This window comes from Crinia signifera, chromosome 4 (genome assembly GCF_055691185.1).
Source record: "Crinia signifera chromosome 4, ASM5569118v1, whole genome shotgun sequence".
NCBI lineage: Eukaryota > Metazoa > Chordata > Amphibia > Anura > Myobatrachidae > Crinia > Crinia signifera.
Genome location: NC_139220.1, coordinates 222,321,533 through 222,339,848, shown reverse-complemented (window position 1 = coordinate 222,339,848; position 18,316 = coordinate 222,321,533). Strand labels below are relative to the sequence as shown.

Below are 18,316 nucleotides of genomic sequence, written 5' to 3'. Positions count from 1 at the left end.
GAAAACTGCATTCACATGAGAATTTTGTGTTAGAAATACTCTGTACAAGTCAATCAACCAACACTGATACTGAAGGGGTAAGAGCCAGCACATTGGTGTAAATTCCAGACCTTTCTAACCTTTCGTAACTACCATAGGTGCAAGGGGTACAGCTGCTATGGGGCCCAGTGCTGAAGGGGGCCCATTTTTACTGTCTAAGTAATATGTTTTACATACATGTATCACCAGCAGTTGCTAACTAGGGGGCCCTTAAAAACTTTTGCTATGGGGCCTACGAATATCTAGTTACGCCTCTGCCTGAAATATATACAGGTAATGCACCACTATTGCATTGCCAGTAGTGTCAAAAACAGACCACTGTTATTTAGAATCTAGCATCATCATCACTTCAACTGAGTCAATGTACCTAATAGCACATCCGTTGTATATTAACTGGGGTGATTTTAATGGTCGGCACAGATAAAATGCCAGCCCTAAAACAACCGACTACAGAGGTGTATATTTATTTTCTTTCGTGTGCTTTTCTTACATATATAAGTATATAAAAGACTCTAAATTTGCAAATGTTTTTGTTTTTCTAGCTGGCTCTAATAAGGAGTAATGGATCCCCATTATGATGGTGTAAAATACAGACAGCAAGATCGTGGGGTTCTCATCCGGCACACTGACGAAAAAAAAAGAAAATTGAGAAATTCCCAAAATGTTAAAGATGGCACCTATGGTGTAAGCATCAGGGTCCAGGGAATAGATGGACATCCTTTTGTTGTCTTAAATAATAAAGAAGGATGCTTACCCCAGAATATTCCCAATCCTGAAACAGATCGTCTTTCAGTAAGCAATTCCGAACTGAAATCAAAGAATAAACAAAATTCCCTAATGGATGATGATGATGATGATTTTCCAGAAAATCCATATAAACAAACTTTTAAAACATCAAATAAAGTGCACTATATATCTTCCGGGAATGGTACCTCTGACAATACAGAAGAACTCCTAAAAACAAATCTGTTCAATTTTCAAAGAAATCCTGAACTTTTGAAACCATATGATCCAAATGAAGAAGGCTTGAATGCAGACCATTATCATTCCTCCACAAATAGTATAGGTGTAGTGTCTACTGAAGAAGACAATAAGAAAGAATATAAGTGTTCAAGGTCTTTCCAAAAAGATCCTTTTGTTAGAAATGTAAGCAAAAATTTGGTGGATTCAGTAAAATTTGATAAGGGTATATCTACCAAGAAGGAAGACCAAATCAACACAAGTATCTTAAGCAATACTAGTGATAATTATGCTTCAGAGTCTTTTTCATCCAGTAATGGATCCCCATATAGTGGCAATCCTACAGTTCTTGTAGAGTCCAGAAAGGCCAGACCTGATGTTCTTCCATTCAGAAGGCAGGATTCTGCAGGACCAGTTCTTGAGGGCTCTCGGTCACGTAGGTCATCAGGTTCATCGACAACAGCAACCTCTGGTCATTCCTTACATAAATTTTGGCTAGAGGAACAAGAAGATGCTATTTATGCTGATAATGTAAACCGGCATGAAAATCGGCGGTATATTCCATTTATACCTGGAACAGGTCGCGATATTGACACTGGGTGTATTCCTGGAGTGGATGAGTTGATAGAAAAATTTGATACAAATGTCCCTGTGCAAAGAAGAGGCAGATCAGCTAAACGTAATAGAATTAATCCAGAAGATAGAAAGAGGGCGAGAAGTGTGGATAGTGCACTACCATTCGGTCTTCAAGGTAATACAGATTACTTAAATGAGTTTAGCAGAAATTTAGGGAAGTCAAATGAACACTTATTACAACCATCAAAGATCTGCCAGCAGAAACCACACACCCAAAACTATAAACTACCCTTCCAGAGGCAACACACCACTGAAAGACTTACCATCCAAGCTTCACCACCAGAGGTTGTCCAGCAACAAAACTACAAATCTCTTCAGTATATCAAAGATACAAAAAATAGGGTTACCTCCTTTGATGAAACAGATTCTGCCACACTGCCAAGTCAATGCAAGATAAATGGAGACCAAAAAACAATGAAGTCTTCTCTAAAGGTAGAGAGCCGCGTTACTCTATCTTCTGACCAGGGAAATAGGAAGGTTACTGCTAATACACATGCTTCAGGTCAAAGTGCACAGGTCAGTACTACTGGTTACGTTTGATAGGTAATTGACTGTATTTTATGTCTGCAATTTGACTTCAATGTTGTTTATCAACACAGCATACATATTTATATGGGGAATGTACAATTAAAGCTACAGTAATAAATATTTTTTTTCAAAGGTAGAAAAAAAATATGCTGCATTAAAATCAAACAATGGGGATGATAGTTTTATTATATTCAATTAATTTGAAAACTAGTTTCATATGATAAATGGTTCTTAAGCAAATTTTCTCCCAACTGCCATCTGCCATCTTTCAACCACATGATAGTTAGGAACTGGTTGGCTAGAGCACCATTTATCATAAGCAAACTTGTTGCGTATGATAAAACTTGTTGATAAATCAGCCCCAATATTTTCATGTTGCTCCCATAATAAAAAAATAATAAAAAACAATATATAGTTATTTCCCTTCTATTCCACAAATACATTTATATGCCCGTATAGCCAAATAATACATTTTATTCTGCCCCGTAATCAAATAATATATTAGCTGCTTTATAGTTATTGACCCCATAATTAATAAGGTCATATTGACTGCTACTCAATGCATGTTCTTCTCAAACCATTTGTTGTATTTCTTGCTAGAACCGTGCCTAAAATATCAGCCTCTTTTTCTGATGGTTTTTCAAAATCTGCGCTGATTTAAGAAGCTTGCAGCAGCTTAGCATGTGTATGTCATTTTTAGCAATGCAAATGCAGGAGGAGGTGCATACCACCCCCTGTCTGCATTTGCACTCGCAGTTGAAGAGGTTGCATGCCCTTCTGCGACTGCACCTTGAATAAGTCTCACCATACTCGGCTTGGCGGCTTGCAAAGCCAAAGAAATTGCACCTCGCAGGCAGTCCTTGACCTGGCCACTCCTGGAAAAGTTGGGTGACACGCCCCAGTTTCCAAAAATGGTGACCACCCAAGCCCTCGCCAACTGCCTGTTGATCATGCAGAGGCAATCACATCCCTACTCTCTGGAAACTGTGCTACGGATTGCATAAACGATCCATTGTGAATGACGGCCATAATGCTGCTATCTCACTCTTCTTAAGGTGCCCATACACAGTGCAATGATTGCACCCATTATGGGCTGGATTGCATGCGATGCGATCCTCGGACATTACAAAAAGTATGTGCAGCACATACTTTTTGTACTGTGCGATGTGATGCCCTCGGGAGTGCGCATCGCGTTGCATTGCATTGCGATAGAACTGTGTATGGGCACCTATACTCCTACTGTATGGGCACCAGCGCACAAAAGAAGCATTTTGTAATTTAATAGAGAATGCAAAGGAGGTAACTACAGTACAATTAATAACGGTGCAGTGGTATTTGACTATGAGGATTTTTTTTAGCTAGATTGCTGGAAAGAATCCATTTATAACTTAACATTTAATGCATTCATGGCCATTACTGAACAGTATTTTGAATCCTGCTCAGAATGCTGTCCCTGCTGAGGAGACAAGGTCACCCTTTGCAATGTGAAGGAATGTAATTTCAAATCTGGTATAAAACTAGTTCTCTGGTATAAAACTAGTACAAAAGAGCTGGAGCTTTTCTATCTAACCTTAGAGAAGATGGCTATGGACTTAAATAAACATATATGATACTGTAGTTGGTTTATTGATCCAGAGAAGTTTCAGAACAGTAGGTTCAGAAAGATTAGGGAGATTTTATTTGCAAGCTCTTGGGTAAATATTGCATTTTGTTTTATTATTTTATAATGTTATTTTAATCCACATTGTGGCCATTTTGAGGATAAAAGATAAAACGTGTTGGTCCGGTCTCTGTTTCCCCCCAGCCATATAATACTAAATTGTATATAGTGCCTTTTTACACAGTACCCCCTTTGGGACCTGAGATACATTAAAAAAAAGTTTTCCTGGCTCAGTGGACTAAACACAGAACAAAACACAAGGACAAGATGGCTCCTTTCCAGCAGCGAAGCTTGGCCACCTAACAGGCAATAACATCATGAGCCTCACAGTTCCCTTTCACAACGAACTTTGATAAACTTGGCCGTTTAAAGAAACCCTGAGTTACTGCTGTGACCCCAATCATTTTAATAAATGCCTTGTCAATCTCATTAATCTGCCTTCTGTACCCCCTCTAACGGACTACAGCAAAGCAATCTCCAAGGCAGATCTATGGTTCCGTTTTATAGGTCATTATACTGCGATTATAACTATAAAAGTGGATTACAAGCAGGAAAAAGAATATTTAGCTGCCAACTTTTCATTTCATATATATGGGGACTTGTTAATTAGCCATTGTATTATTGTAGTTGCGGACACAGCTTGGTTATATTATTGTGTATTAACCTTACAGGGTGCTTAATAAGGAGGTAGTATTTCCATCGTCTTGGCTTTGTCATTATTTTGCCATTTTTTAATGGCACATGTGGAATAACATTTTACTTTATTAAAAGCAACTCTATCTATCTATCTATCAATCAATCTATCTATCTATAATATATATATATACATGGCATTTGATATAGGCAAGGTACCTTGGCCAAAAATCATGGTGTTCTGATACAGTACTAATTGTCAGTCCTTTCTCTTATCTGTACATTTTTTATGTACACAAGAGGGTGGGGAACTGAAGGTGTTTCCTGACTACAAGAAGCTTTTGTTCCAGCCAGAATGAGTTCACCCAGTGCCTGTTATGTGCAGATGTTGAATGGGTTAATGTATCTTTCAGTGCTTTTTTCCCCCTCAATATGTGACTGCAAGGATCAAGACATAACTGAAAGACTGACTCCATTCCTGTCGAGGAGCCAGGAGGGCTCTGCTAATGGAAACTGGCTCATAACTGCTGCTGATCCACGGGGTTCTACGCATATATGCAATTTAAGCTAATCTAATGAAAGTTAATCTTCCTTTGGCAAAAAAAAGAAACAAAAAACATTGATTGATTTTTGTAGTCCCTACAGTGTTTAGAAGCATCGTTTTAATGCATGGATAATTGTTTGTTGAGTTCCATATAGGTTATGGATGCAGTAGAAAAGCAGTAACATTGTATTTAAGAGCTTGCGACATTTACTCCTTACCAAATAAAATGAGACGGTAACATTTATTTAGCGATAGATATATATGTGTCCTAGGGAGCTAATCAGAGGGCAACTGTTGAATTAGTGAGATTTTGTGTTCCCGGCAGTGAGTGACTGTAGTAAGCCAATGGTGGACACTGAGCACTTGAAGCTAGGAAGTCTCGGGTAGCTGTTGCACATAAGCAGGAAGTCAGGAGCAAATTAAGGTCTTCTAGCTGGTGTTAACTGAGGAATTGGCAACTACCCAAGACAGAGGCACAGAGACTAAACTTGAAGGTGGTCTTTTTTCTGTGCCAGACAGTCAGGGTGCAAAACCTCTACTTTGATTTCCCTTTTGAACTAGAGAGATATAGTAGCAAAGCTGAGGATGAGGTTACAGATAGTAGACTGATGTTCAAAGTAGACTAGAACCGATGATGGGACTAGAACCGATTATGTGGACTATCAGACTCTAATTGATGATTTGTACTGTGGAATTGGAACCAATGATGTTGGGCTATTTGGCCTGGAACCGATGGCGCTGGATTATTTATATGAGTTTATCAGCTGGGACAGATGGAGCAGAGTAGACTAAATCCAATGAATCAGAATAGAGGACTGGGTCAGATAAAACAAGGTGTCGGCTGAAACCAATGGAGCAGGGTATTGACTGGAACCGATGGAGCAGGCCAAGTACATCCACATGCTGCAGGAGTTCAAAATCTGTAGCCTTAGGATGTAGTGACGTTACTCAAGGCATCTACAGTCTGCCTGAGCAGGATATACCCCTGAGGTGCGGTGATTGCAGGATTAAGTCAGATGACCGTTGCAGTGCCTGGAACTGGAGAACTGAGAATTGATCATATGAATGAGGTGAATACTTCTGAGGCTGTTTGCTAGACCAGTAGTCAGCTAAACAAAGTTTGTGCAGCATCTGGAATAGGGTGCAGTGAAGACAGAAGCAGAATCCAAAGGACTAACAGCAGGAGCACATAAATAATCACCAACTGGTCTCCGAACATTGCTGCAATCTGGAGTCTGCACAGAGGAATTCACAGGTGCACAATCAGCCTGTGGAAAGTGTTGCAGTAATAGTAACACAGTCTTACAAAGGAGGTAACAGCTTGCAAGCTAATGTATGTATGGAACATAAGCAAGGCTATCTATCGTGTATTAATACTTCTTTGGACCAGTCATAAACTCTGTTGCTATCATGTTGTACAGCGATTATTTTTTTTCCCACTCTCTTTGTCCCAATTTATCCTGTCTTACCCTATTTCTAACTGGGTGTGGATCAAATATAGGCAGTATATAGGCAGATAGTAAATTGGTCAACACCAGATAGACAACAGTCAAGAGGGCAACCATTAAATGGTTGAAATGACCTTAAGCTGGGTACACACTGAGATGATGTGCACCAGGACATGGCTAAAACTAGGATTTTCATCAACTGGGGAAAGGCTGTAATTTGGCTCTGCTATGTCTACACCCCATCACCTCCCCACTGCAAATGTATATATGAGCACCCAGGGCATGCAACCCCCTAGTACCCTCTAGTTGGAGGCCTGACCCAGACTCTATGGTGACTGACATTGTTGGCACATATCAGAACGGACGCTGTTCCAACTGTCATTAGCACACAGCAGCAGGGCCGCCCGGGCAACATTGCTAGCGACTGCGGGCAGCCCTGAATGATATATCATGATATTTCATTGAGATTAATCTGGAAATGTCATATTAGCCGACATCATCTCATTGTGTACCTAGCTGTAGGTCAGCATGGCCAAAAGGTCAACTTGCAAATAGTCTAAACAGAAATGGTCAAAATTTTGTTTTTATTATTATATTTAACCCTATATATAACCCCAATGATCTGACAAGTGTCTAATCCTAACAATCCCTTCTGGCTTCCTAACTCTAACCCTCCCCCAAGTGCTTTCTATAATCGTAATCTAAAAGAATTAGGAAAAACCATGTGTTGATCTTATATAGGTTGACTTTTTGAACCTGTGTCAACCTATTAACTGTTGACCATCTAGTGTCACCCTATTTACTGTCTATCTTCCATCCAGATACTGCCTCACTCCCTTTCACCCATCTTTCTGAAAATCTTGACCCTATTTCTACAGTCTCCCCCATATTCCTCCCATCTCTTATTTCTCCTGCTTCTACTTGTTCTTCCCCTTATTCGTCCATTTTTGTTAATGTTTCTGTGCTTTCCCTCTTTATTGCATCCTTCTCCTCTATCGAATGCTTCTTATGTGTCCTTTCAGGTCACTAGATGTTGAGTCTGGTTCCCTTCCTCCTTTCTCTGTACCACTCCTCTAGCTTCCATGTATATACTGTACCTATTTTTCCCCAGCTCTATCTCACTCTCTATCTCCCTCCCTGCCTCCCTCTCTCCCCCCCCCTCTCTCTCTCGCCCTCTCTTCTCTTATCCACCCATTTCCCCCTTCCACTATGTTGTGCTGTTAGTGAGAACCATGATCTTTTAATTAGGGTTCTTGTGGACGTATTTGGCCACCCCTAACATCGAATTTTTCTTCCTTCCTGCTTTTAAAGTGTGACAATTAATTATTGCACATGTGCACACTGTGCATTACTATGTGTCTGGAAAAGTGAACTGTATAGGTCCTAGAGGACCAGTTTGGCCACTCCTGCTACCGACTGTACAGAAGCACAGCATTTTTTCAGTGTTTTGTTTTTCCATTTTATTTGCTTTTGTCTAAGTGCTTTCTCCCTTCCGTGATTATTGATGGTCTGGTCTTCAGCTGTATTTACATGTAGAAATGACAAAGGCATTATTTTTATTTTGTTGAAGTGGCTTAGAGATCTCTATTAACACAGATTCTTCTTCTTGCCAGGCAACACCAGATCTTTTGAAGGGCCAGCAGCAACTTGCACAACAAACTCATGAGGAGACTGCAAAACAGATACTCTTTAATTACTTAAAAGAAGGGTTAGTACCATGCATGTACTGTACATACTGAATTTTAATTGTGCAATTTATTTATAAAAACAAACCTATATGTCACCGATATAAACTTTGGGGAATTCAAGTGATCAGACTATTTAGGACAAATAATGTTCTAAATCTATGCTGAAAAATGCAATATTTACTTCATTAATCTAATGTAAAGCTTAAGCTTCCCTTAAGCAGCCTTCACACGGGAGATTTGCTGAGCGTTCTAAATGATGCTAGATAACACAGCAATGTGTCAGCGCTGTACGCTAAGCGATCTGTCAGGGCCAGTGTTCTTCGGGGGGACCGAAGGAATTAGAATAACCCCCATTGAGTGCACAAACTGAAAGAGATCTGCAAACAATATCGTTCAGTGATGCCCCTGGGACCTGCCAAACAGGCAGGTCTTTGACTATATCAATCATTGTTAACAACGCATGGGAGCACGTATCGTTATTGATATTGAGTGTACACACTAGAGGATATTGTGAACCATAATGCTCAGAAGTACTACAAACATTTATGATATTGATGAACTTTTGATCAATGAATGCCCACTTATAGGCCACAAGATATCAACTTATGTTTGTAAAGTATTTTTTTTACAGGTGGCCACTTGTTTTAATTGAATTATGAATAGCAATAAATTAACAAAATTTTTTAACAGCCCTATTGTCAATTGAATAAGTTTTGTTATGAGCAAAGAAAGGGCCCATGATATTTTTTTATTATTTTACTTGCAGTAACCCTGCATATCAATGTCTATCTTACCGTAGATTTACATATATTCTATCAACATTTATACAATGGTTTATTATTTTTAACAGATATTATACAAACCCCCCTCCCTTTTTTGTGTGTGTATATATATATATATATAAAGTTCCAAACCTGCCGGCACTCAAAAAAGGTATCAGACAACGGGCCTCGGTGCCCCAACGGCAATCACGTACAAACTCCAAGAAATGATTGGCACTCGGGAGGCAGACTTAACAAAATAAAGGATGTGTATTAAAGCTAGGCTTTAATACACATCCTTTGTGTGTTCGGGGTTTGACCCCCTTCGTCAGAGCACAATCCTACAGCTGTAGGATTGTGCTCTGACGAAGGGGGTCAAACCCCGAAAGCCTAGCTTTAATACACATCCTTTATTTTGTTAAGTCTGCCTCCCGAGTGCCAATCATTTCTTGGAGTTTTTATATATATATATATATATATATATATATATATATATGAACCTAAGTGCGTCTCATGTTGAAATAATTTACACAACAAACACTGTAAGAAATAAATCTTGTTATTGCGTTTCTGTGTTTCAGGAGTCATGAGAATGATGACGCAACTAAAAGAAAGGTCAATTTGGTTTTTGAAAAAATCCAGACTTTAAAGTCTCGGGCATCCAGCACTGTGCAGGTAATAGCCACACTTCTTTGGGAAGCGGTCATCTATTAGAATGAATTTAGGTCTACAGTCATTAGGTCGACCCCACTAGGTCGACTGGCAGGAAGGTCGACCTGACTTAAGGTCGACATGGGCCAAGGTCGACATGACTTAAGGTCGAATTTGCATAAAGGTCGACATGAGGAAGGTCGACTGGTCATACGGTCGACATGGGTTTTTCACTGTTTTTTGAGCCGACATGTGCCGACAGGCGGTATTTCATGCCCTACCATCCACTAGGGCGTGGAGGAGGTTATTAAAGCTGTGGCGAGCGAAGCGAGCCACCGCGCCCGATGCATTGCGAGCGATGCGAGGGTCCGATTCTCATTGCCAACTGTGTCCATGTCGACTGTGTTGACATTCGGATAAAAAAACAGTGAAAAACCCATGTCGACCTTATGACCAGTCGATCTTCCTCATGTCAACCTTTATGCAAATTCGACCTTAAGTCATGTCGACCTTGACCCATGTCGACCTTAAGTCAGGTCGACCTTCCTGCCAGTCGACCTAGTGGGGTCGACCTAATGACTGTAGACCTAAGTTCATTCTGACAGATGTACCGATTCTACTTCTTTATCTTAAGTTACTTTTACTACAGAGATATGAAGTCAATAATGTAATTACTTCTCAGTTACCTTTTTATTGCTTTGAGTTTTCATTTTGTTGTCTTGTGATTGTTCTTGTGCTTTTACATTTAAGATAAACGGTCAGTATTAACACAATTAAGACCGACAATTTGTTCGTTTTCATTAACTAAAACGTAGACATCAACTACATAGTCTGTCATCTATAATAATCCGTAACGGTTGTTGTACTTTAGTAAATGTCCTGTTGGTGAGGGATCATGGAAATGGTCGTCTTTGTAAAATATAACTGTATTGAGTCCTGGCCCAAGAATTCATATATTACTAACTGAGAACGGAATTAAACTTAAGAGAACCTAAGTGGAAGACAAATATTTTACTCCTTAAAGTACTTTACTTTAAAGTGTGAAAAAAATTGTTTCCCTCCTTTTTATTTCCTAATCCACATCTCATGACTGCCTTTTAGAGCAGATTAAATAGAGGGCTCGACGGCTACTTAGAACATGCAATTAAATGCATGTACTAAGCACCATATGATTATTGGCTGAAATTTACCACCATTTAATTCCTGAGCTGTGTGAAAACAGTTCTACAATTGTTTGCAGGTGTTGAATTCATATTTTTGACCACTGTTGTATGTATGTATGTATGTATGTATGTATGTATGTATGTTTGCTTGTTCCTCTGACAGCTACACAATCAAGTAGTCTTGTTATTTTCCATTGTTATTTCTGACCGTAGCCAGAGGTGTTAACCTAGGACAGGTGTTACAATGATATATGTTCTGTTTTCCTTTGGATCATAAGTTCCTCAAACCAGTATTTCATTCCCAATGCTTTCTTAGTTTTGCTCTTTTATTTAAATTTTGCATTGTTTATTGTAATTTTTGGATACGCTGAGCGGTCACAAATTAAATCACATTCATCTGTGCATCAAAGGTTTTTGGCTTGTTTAAGATAGAATTCATCAAAAATCCTCCCTCAAAACCTCTTAAACAAGAAAAAACTTCCCAAGAAATCTGGCACAGGATAATGGGTCTCTGTGCCAGTATATGTCTCATTTTCACATGGTCTGCAGTGTAAACTCCGGGACACAGCAAAACTGGGAAATACCATTCTGTATATGATATTACTATACAAGTTCCTGTTCATTTGTTAAGGATTTTCAAGGAGTGTGAAACTGGTGTTCTCTTATTGGAAGTGTATTTTGGAATAATGTGCGGTACTTGTTTCCTAGCACGGCGCCTGTCGTGGGTCATCGCATACCTTAACTTAAGGTATGCGATGGACGCGATATTTGGCTATTTTTAGCCTTTATTGCCAGCAATGAGAAAAATCGCGTTGATTGCGTCCATCGCATGCCATTATAATGTAATGTGATGCGACCGACGCGATCAACGCGATTTTACATAGGGAACTATGTTAAATGGGCCAATGGCCCTGATTTTTGATTGTATAGGCACCCTAATGGGTAATGTGTATGTTAAATGCCCCCCCATTGTTAACGGCAACCCACGATTAACGCCAACCCAAAGCGTAGCGAGCCCGCGACGGGCGGCGGTACCCGTCCTCCGACCTTTTCATACCCCCACTATCCATGTTAGTGTGGAGTTGATTTTATATAGTGTGGCGAGCCCGAAGCGTGGCAAGCGGACGCGTAATACCTGTGAAGTAATGCGCGGGGCTCGCTGCGCTCGCCACGCTTGGGGCTCGGTGGCTTGCTGCGTTTGCCACACTATATAAATTCAACTCCACGCTGAAGTGTATAGTGGGGGTATGAAAAGGTCGGAAGACGCGTACCGCCGTCCCTCGCGGGCTCGCTGCGCTCACCACGCTTCGGGTTGTCGTTGATCGTGGGGTGGTGTTAACAATAGGGGGGGCATTTCACCCATGAGGGTGGGTATGCAATGAAAATTGGGGTCTGGGGGGCATTTTACATTGGACCCAATGTAAAATTGGGTCTCAGGGACCATTTTACATTGATTCCAATGTAAAAATCGCGTTGATCGCATCGCATGCGATTTGGTTGCATGTCATGCGATGATCGCAATTTTTTGGGTCCTGATGAATGCAATTAAAATCGCCTAATGTGCTTTTATCATGTTAATTGGTAGTGATGTATAGTACATTCTTAGTCTTACTATCACTGTGTTGCTGCTTCTTGACGGGTAACCTTAGCTGTAACTATCCATCATGAATTCAGTGTTTGTAGCAATCCATTGAGGGTTCTTAATGTTTTGCCAGCACGGTCCTAATGTTAACATGTAGCTTGTAGACATTGACCATGTTGACATTCAGTATGCTGACTTTGATGAAATGAAGACATACCCAGTATTTTGTCAAAACAGTGGGTCCTGGTGGTGTCCACTTACCTCTGATCATCTCTAGGGGTGCAGCAGTGCCATTTGGGTCTGGTGGAGTCAGTTGATGAGATTTATAATACTAACCCTAACCCAGGGGTTCCCAAACTTTTTTGAATCACGGCGCCCTAGAGCATCAAAATATTTTCAAGGCACCACTAGGCCAAATGCTTCTTATCAAGAAATTCAGAAATAAAATATTAAATTAAGTGCATTGTGTTTATATGTCATAGTTATGTGGTGAGGGGCAGGATTTGCTTCTGTTTGTCCACATATATTATGATAAGCAGCCACAAGCGCTGGTTTTGCCTGGTACATTGACCATAAATAATATGAATTGATCCTGGTCCACCAACCCAAGGCACCCCTTCAAGTGTCCTGAGGCACCCCAGGGTGCCTAGGCACACCGTTTGGGAACCACTGCCCTAACCCCTCAATCCACAGCCTACCACTAGCATGTCCCCCACAACCTAACCCTAATATCGCATTTTGTGATATGTTTGTGAACTACTCAGTTTACAGACCTATCTTCCATCCATCCTCTATGCAAAATGTTGTTTGTCGGCTGAATGAACAGCATATTACACAGTATGTATACAGCATTACATTTTTACTTCTAAATTTAAAGTTTCCACTTTGGTTTGCATATGATTTAGATTTTCATTCTGTATTGTTAACAAGCACGTAATGTTTACTACATTTATTTATAAATGAAAACAATATATATATACTGTACATGTTCATTTTTGTAAAATAGGAAAGGAGAATAAATAAGTGACCAGAGAAGAGGTAAAATACAACATGTGCACACTTTAGCAGATCGTTAATTCCGAAACCATAACCCTTGTTATTGATCACTTTATCTGTTTATCCAAATGAGTTGCCATAGAGATGCTAATAACAGCTGTCATTATTAATTGAAAACTTGATCTGAATAACCAAACATCTGATTATAAACATGACACATTCTGACACTTTCAGACTCCTGATCCAGCATCAGAAATCAAGATTTTGTCTGATCAGAAAAATGAGCTGGAAAAGAAGCTTTCGGACCTCCAGAAGCAACTCCATGAGCAAATGAAGGTACTAGAGCACCTTTCCCATTATACTGTCATTTAGGCCTTGTTTATTAACTACAAATGTGTCCTAATACGCAACCGTTTTGCTTCATATGGGGTGAGATGCATGCACAACATAGATGAACCTCCATAATAATTTGTACAGATTTCCTAATTTACCATTGGTGTTGCATCACAGCTGCACCCAAAGTCCCTTCATATTCAGTTGATGGATCGACGGGGTCTGGATAGACAGTAATGAAAGTTAAACATAAGCGTTAGGACGACGGCACACAAGGTCAACATGAGTTTTTTTAAGTTTTTTGCTTTAGACCGACTTGTTTCATATTTTCCCATCCAAGTGGGCATAGAGTTAGATTATAATAGTGTGCCAAGCATTGCGAGGCACTGTGTCTGTACCATGGCAGGCATAATGAGCCATGTGAGGGGACACTGTACACTTATTTGTTTTCCATGTTGGCCTAGCCACCAAAAAAACATGAAAAACGATCTTGTGTCTAACGCTTGAGTCTAACTTTAGTTAGATCTTGACGTTGTTGACTATCTTTAGGCGTCTAACTAGCTGGGTTTGACTAAGTGTGGTCGACCATAACATGGTCAATCTGACACCTTCAATCCACTATACCAGGGATGGGGAACCCTCGGCCCTCCAGCTGTTGTTGAACTACAGATCCCAGCATGCCCTGCTACAGTTTTTCTATTTGGCAATGCAAAACCTGTTGCAGGGCATGCTAGGATGTGTAGTTCAACAACAGCTGGAGGTCTGAAGGTTCCCCATCCCTGCGCTATACCATAACCAAGTCACTTATAGGCCTTTGGAACGTAGCAAAGTGCTGCATGGCAGGATGCAGTATTGGTCCTCATTCATTTTCTCTCTATACAGCACCCGAGTCATGAACTGCTACTGCAGGCAATGCCAGTGGCAGTGTCCAGTACACGCAAAACTGCTGCGCAACAAATGAAGCTATTTGGTGGGACTGACATTCTTAGAACCTGTTTTGTATACACAGCAGAGGAAGCCATCTGAAAATGCAGCCTATCCATTTTCTGTGAGCCACTGACACATATAAGACACTCCTTTATAAAAGGGGTATAACTTTGTTAGTGGAACATCAGGTGTGTGTGTGTAGAGATCCAGTGGATCCACACAAACAATCTGTGACTGTAATGTAGTATGAAGTTTTCTCAATCTTTTATGGTTTTATCAATTTTAATTTCTATTTATATCATTCTTTCGACCGAATGGATCTAGAATCAGGAAAACAACAAAAAAGAGAAGAATAAGACCAAGGCAAACATGAAAGATATCCAGGTACAACTTGAACACAGTATGGAGGAAAATTTAGTTCTTCGTGGGAAGCTTGGGGAGAGCGAGAAAGAATTAAGAAAACATTTAGAAGAGTAAGTATAACATAAGCATGTATGCATTGTTGTACCGCATTCCTGGTCTTTATATTGTCTGAGGTATTCATAATGGATAAAGTGATGTATACAGTAAAAACAAACTGTGCACTTCTAGCAACTTTCCCACAGACTATTTGAGCATTGGTGGCATGTCAGTGTAGCCTACTTTCTCATCTGTATGGATTAACAAGTCAGCAGGCTCTTGACCATAATAGCGAACATTGGAAACATACCATTGGGTGCTTATAGAGCACATCTGTCTGCGTTAGTGGTCTTAGCCCTTGAGTTTTTAGCGAACACTAATATGTACAGTAAAATACCATTAACATGTTCAGCTACAGTAATACGTTTATTTTATCCACTTTATTTTATTATATAACTATTACAGTATATGGTTCTGTGTATATAGCTCCTACTGTATATGGTTCTGGTATGCTAAAAACAAAAACAACTTAGACACACACATACAAATTTATAAGATAATTTATGAATACACTAATGCAGATGGTTGTGATTTTACAATTTCCAGCATATACATGTACTGTATAAAATATACTAATATATCATAAATATATGTTAAAAAAAAAAACTTAATATCCATTATACCAATGTCATTTATCATAGAGGTGAATTCATAAAAAAAAAAATTCTACCCCCCTTTCCCCAATAAGGCTCAAAAATCTGGGGGAAGATGTTGGCTTTTTTTATTTATTTTTTAACTGTGTCAATAACCTTTATGAGAGATGTTACCAGACCACTTCTGGCTAAGATAGATGCCTTTTCCAGTTCCATAGTGTAGCCAATCCTCCTGTGTCCTTCTGTATATGGAAATCTGGGCTTTCCTACTCAATAGCTGAGCATTGTTAACCCTTTGAGTGCCAAGCAAATTTGGCAAAATACTGTAGGTGTAAAACTTGCTGACGCAAACATTTTTATTCATCATAATGACCTGTAATGTTTACCCTATGTAAGAAATATAATCTACACAACATTTTACACAACATTTTTTATTTTCGTTTATGTAAAAAATGTGGGCGGCGCTGGATATTTTCAACATCCTTCATAGAGATGTTGGCACTCAAAGGGTTAATAATGCAGTGCAGGCAATATTCAATATTCAGACCATATTCAGCAGACTCTGGTATTACCGATTAGTTTTCCTCTGTGGGAGATCGTGAATTCCTTCCCCAGCCAGGATTTAAAGCCCCTCCATGTCAGCCACCAGTTTACAGTCTGCATTAACTTAACAAAGGATGGTCTCTGACAAGTGACAGCCTGCACAATACAGGTGCATCCTCTAAAACCACAAAAATAGGGCTGTAAGGACCCCATACCATAGAATAGGGTTTTATGGACCCTACTAACAGGAGCGGAGTTGTCTCTCCATTCTCTTTATCACTCAATTTCCTATCTGTGTGTTGCCTCTGACAGGTTGTTTGAGCTGAAGATGGAGCAGGAACAGTATCAAACAGAGATCAGAGACCTGCAGGAACAGCTTTCGGAGATGCATGATGAATTGGACAGTGCAAAGCGCTCTGTTGACGATGATGATGGGGAGAGGGAGGCTTTGATAGAGGTCAGTTCAAGCAGATCATGATTGCAAGTATGGTAAAACATTATATACTGAGTGTCTGTAATAAATAGGGTGTATTTGTAGGATTGCATTTATAATCTATATCGGTGTGCAGAATGTGTCGTTGGGTGTAGTTATGATATGAGCAGTTACACATGTACCAGTTTGTTTATGTAACGATTTACTGTACTAGCTGCTGTAATAAAATGTATTCCTTCAAGGGTGTATTTTACAATGGGTAAGTACTGTAGTCTGATAACATTACCAATACACGGTAGATGTATGAAGCCGTGCTAAGGGAGGAGAAATTATAAAGTGCCTGGTACTTTATCACCGGCCAATCATCTCCTGACTGTTCCTTTTTAAACCCAGTCTGTAACTTACAGTCAGGAGCTGATTTGCCGGTGATAATGTACCAGGCACTTTATCATTTATCCTCCCTTATCGCTGCTTCATACATCTACCCCACAATTACCAAACACACAACGCTGGAATATTGCTGCTGTTTCTTGTTGAAAAGTCAGGACTGAGCTACAATATGTAGATACAATGGGGGAAATTTACTAAGATGTGTATTTCTTCTCACATGTGATGTTGTTATGGGCAACCATTCAGAACCTGTCTGCTATTTTCTAGAGGGTGCTAAATAAATAAGTAAGTAGATTCTGAATGGTTGCCCATAGCAACATCACATATGAAGTAGAATAAACATCTTAGTAAGTTTCCCCCAATATGTACTGCATCTGTTTTGTATGTTGGCTGTCATACAGATTTCTCATTCTCGTACACTACAGAGGTGGCCTCAGGATCATTGCTGCCGTCACAGCAAACAGCCCCTCTCCTGTGAACCGCTGCTAGCTTTGGGCATCTTTTTTGCAGAAAGTGTGTCTTAGGGCAGTATTCAATGAGAAAATTCTCCATGTTTTATGGAGAATTTTTGCTTTTTTCGCCTTGGACGAGCATTTTGCTCTCCAAAAGCGAGCAACCCTATTCAATGTGAAATATTCTCCGTCTTTCTAAGTGATTTTCTCCGTGTAGCAATTCTCCATCTTTTGATGGGGAGCTGGAATGTGAACTTTTAATCTAAAAGGTTTTTTTTTTTAATTTTGGTGTCAAAAAATCAGGTTTTTTTTTCTGTGAAGGGGCATGTTATTTGTATTCATGTGCTTATAGCACATGAATATATATTTAATAAAAAAAAAAAAATTTTTACACAGTGCAGCCAGAAGGGGGCCGGAGCGCTCGAGCCGCTCATTAGATATTCATATATTCACTGCACCCGATCGTTAATATGCAGGATCGGGTGCAGTGAATACTGGGTCCCCCGCTGGCTATAGGGGGGGCAGCCTGTGCTGCCTGGGTCCCGGAGAGCCCCCCTCCCCTCCACATCCCTCTGGAGCAGCCAGGGAGACTATAATCTCTCTGGCTGCTTCCGTCCCCCGGCTCCCTGAAAGCTCCCTGCCGCGGACGCTCGTCAGCTGCAGGGGTTAAGACTCGCCGCGAGTGGCAGCGAGCATCAGCCACATTGAATAGTGGATAAAGTGCCGTGACGGAGAATCTCCAAACATGGAGAATCTCCGCAAAAACACGGAGAGTGCATGGCGAGCGAAATAAAACGCTCTCCATGCACGGAGAATTTTCTCATTGAATACTGCCCTTAGTCACTGTACAATGTGACTAGGAAGTACCAAAAGACTGCGATGATTCATTTGTATATA

The 18,316-nt window shown here is 40.1% G+C and overlaps 1 protein-coding gene across 1 annotated transcript in view; it reads left to right on the top strand.

The window, feature by feature from the left end:
• Positions 1–18,316, top strand: part of CGNL1 (cingulin like 1) — a 124,397-nt gene that overhangs the window by 27,204 nt on the left and 78,877 nt on the right. The window contains exons 2-7 of the mRNA XM_083183830.1: positions 582–2,151; positions 8,062–8,156; positions 9,479–9,572; positions 13,524–13,625; positions 14,874–15,022; positions 16,457–16,601. Of these exons, the coding sequence (XP_083039956.1) occupies positions 601–2,151; positions 8,062–8,156; positions 9,479–9,572; positions 13,524–13,625; positions 14,874–15,022; positions 16,457–16,601 (2,136 nt within the window). The 5' untranslated portion in view covers positions 582–600. The remainder of the gene's footprint in view (positions 1–581; positions 2,152–8,061; positions 8,157–9,478; positions 9,573–13,523; positions 13,626–14,873; positions 15,023–16,456; positions 16,602–18,316) is intronic.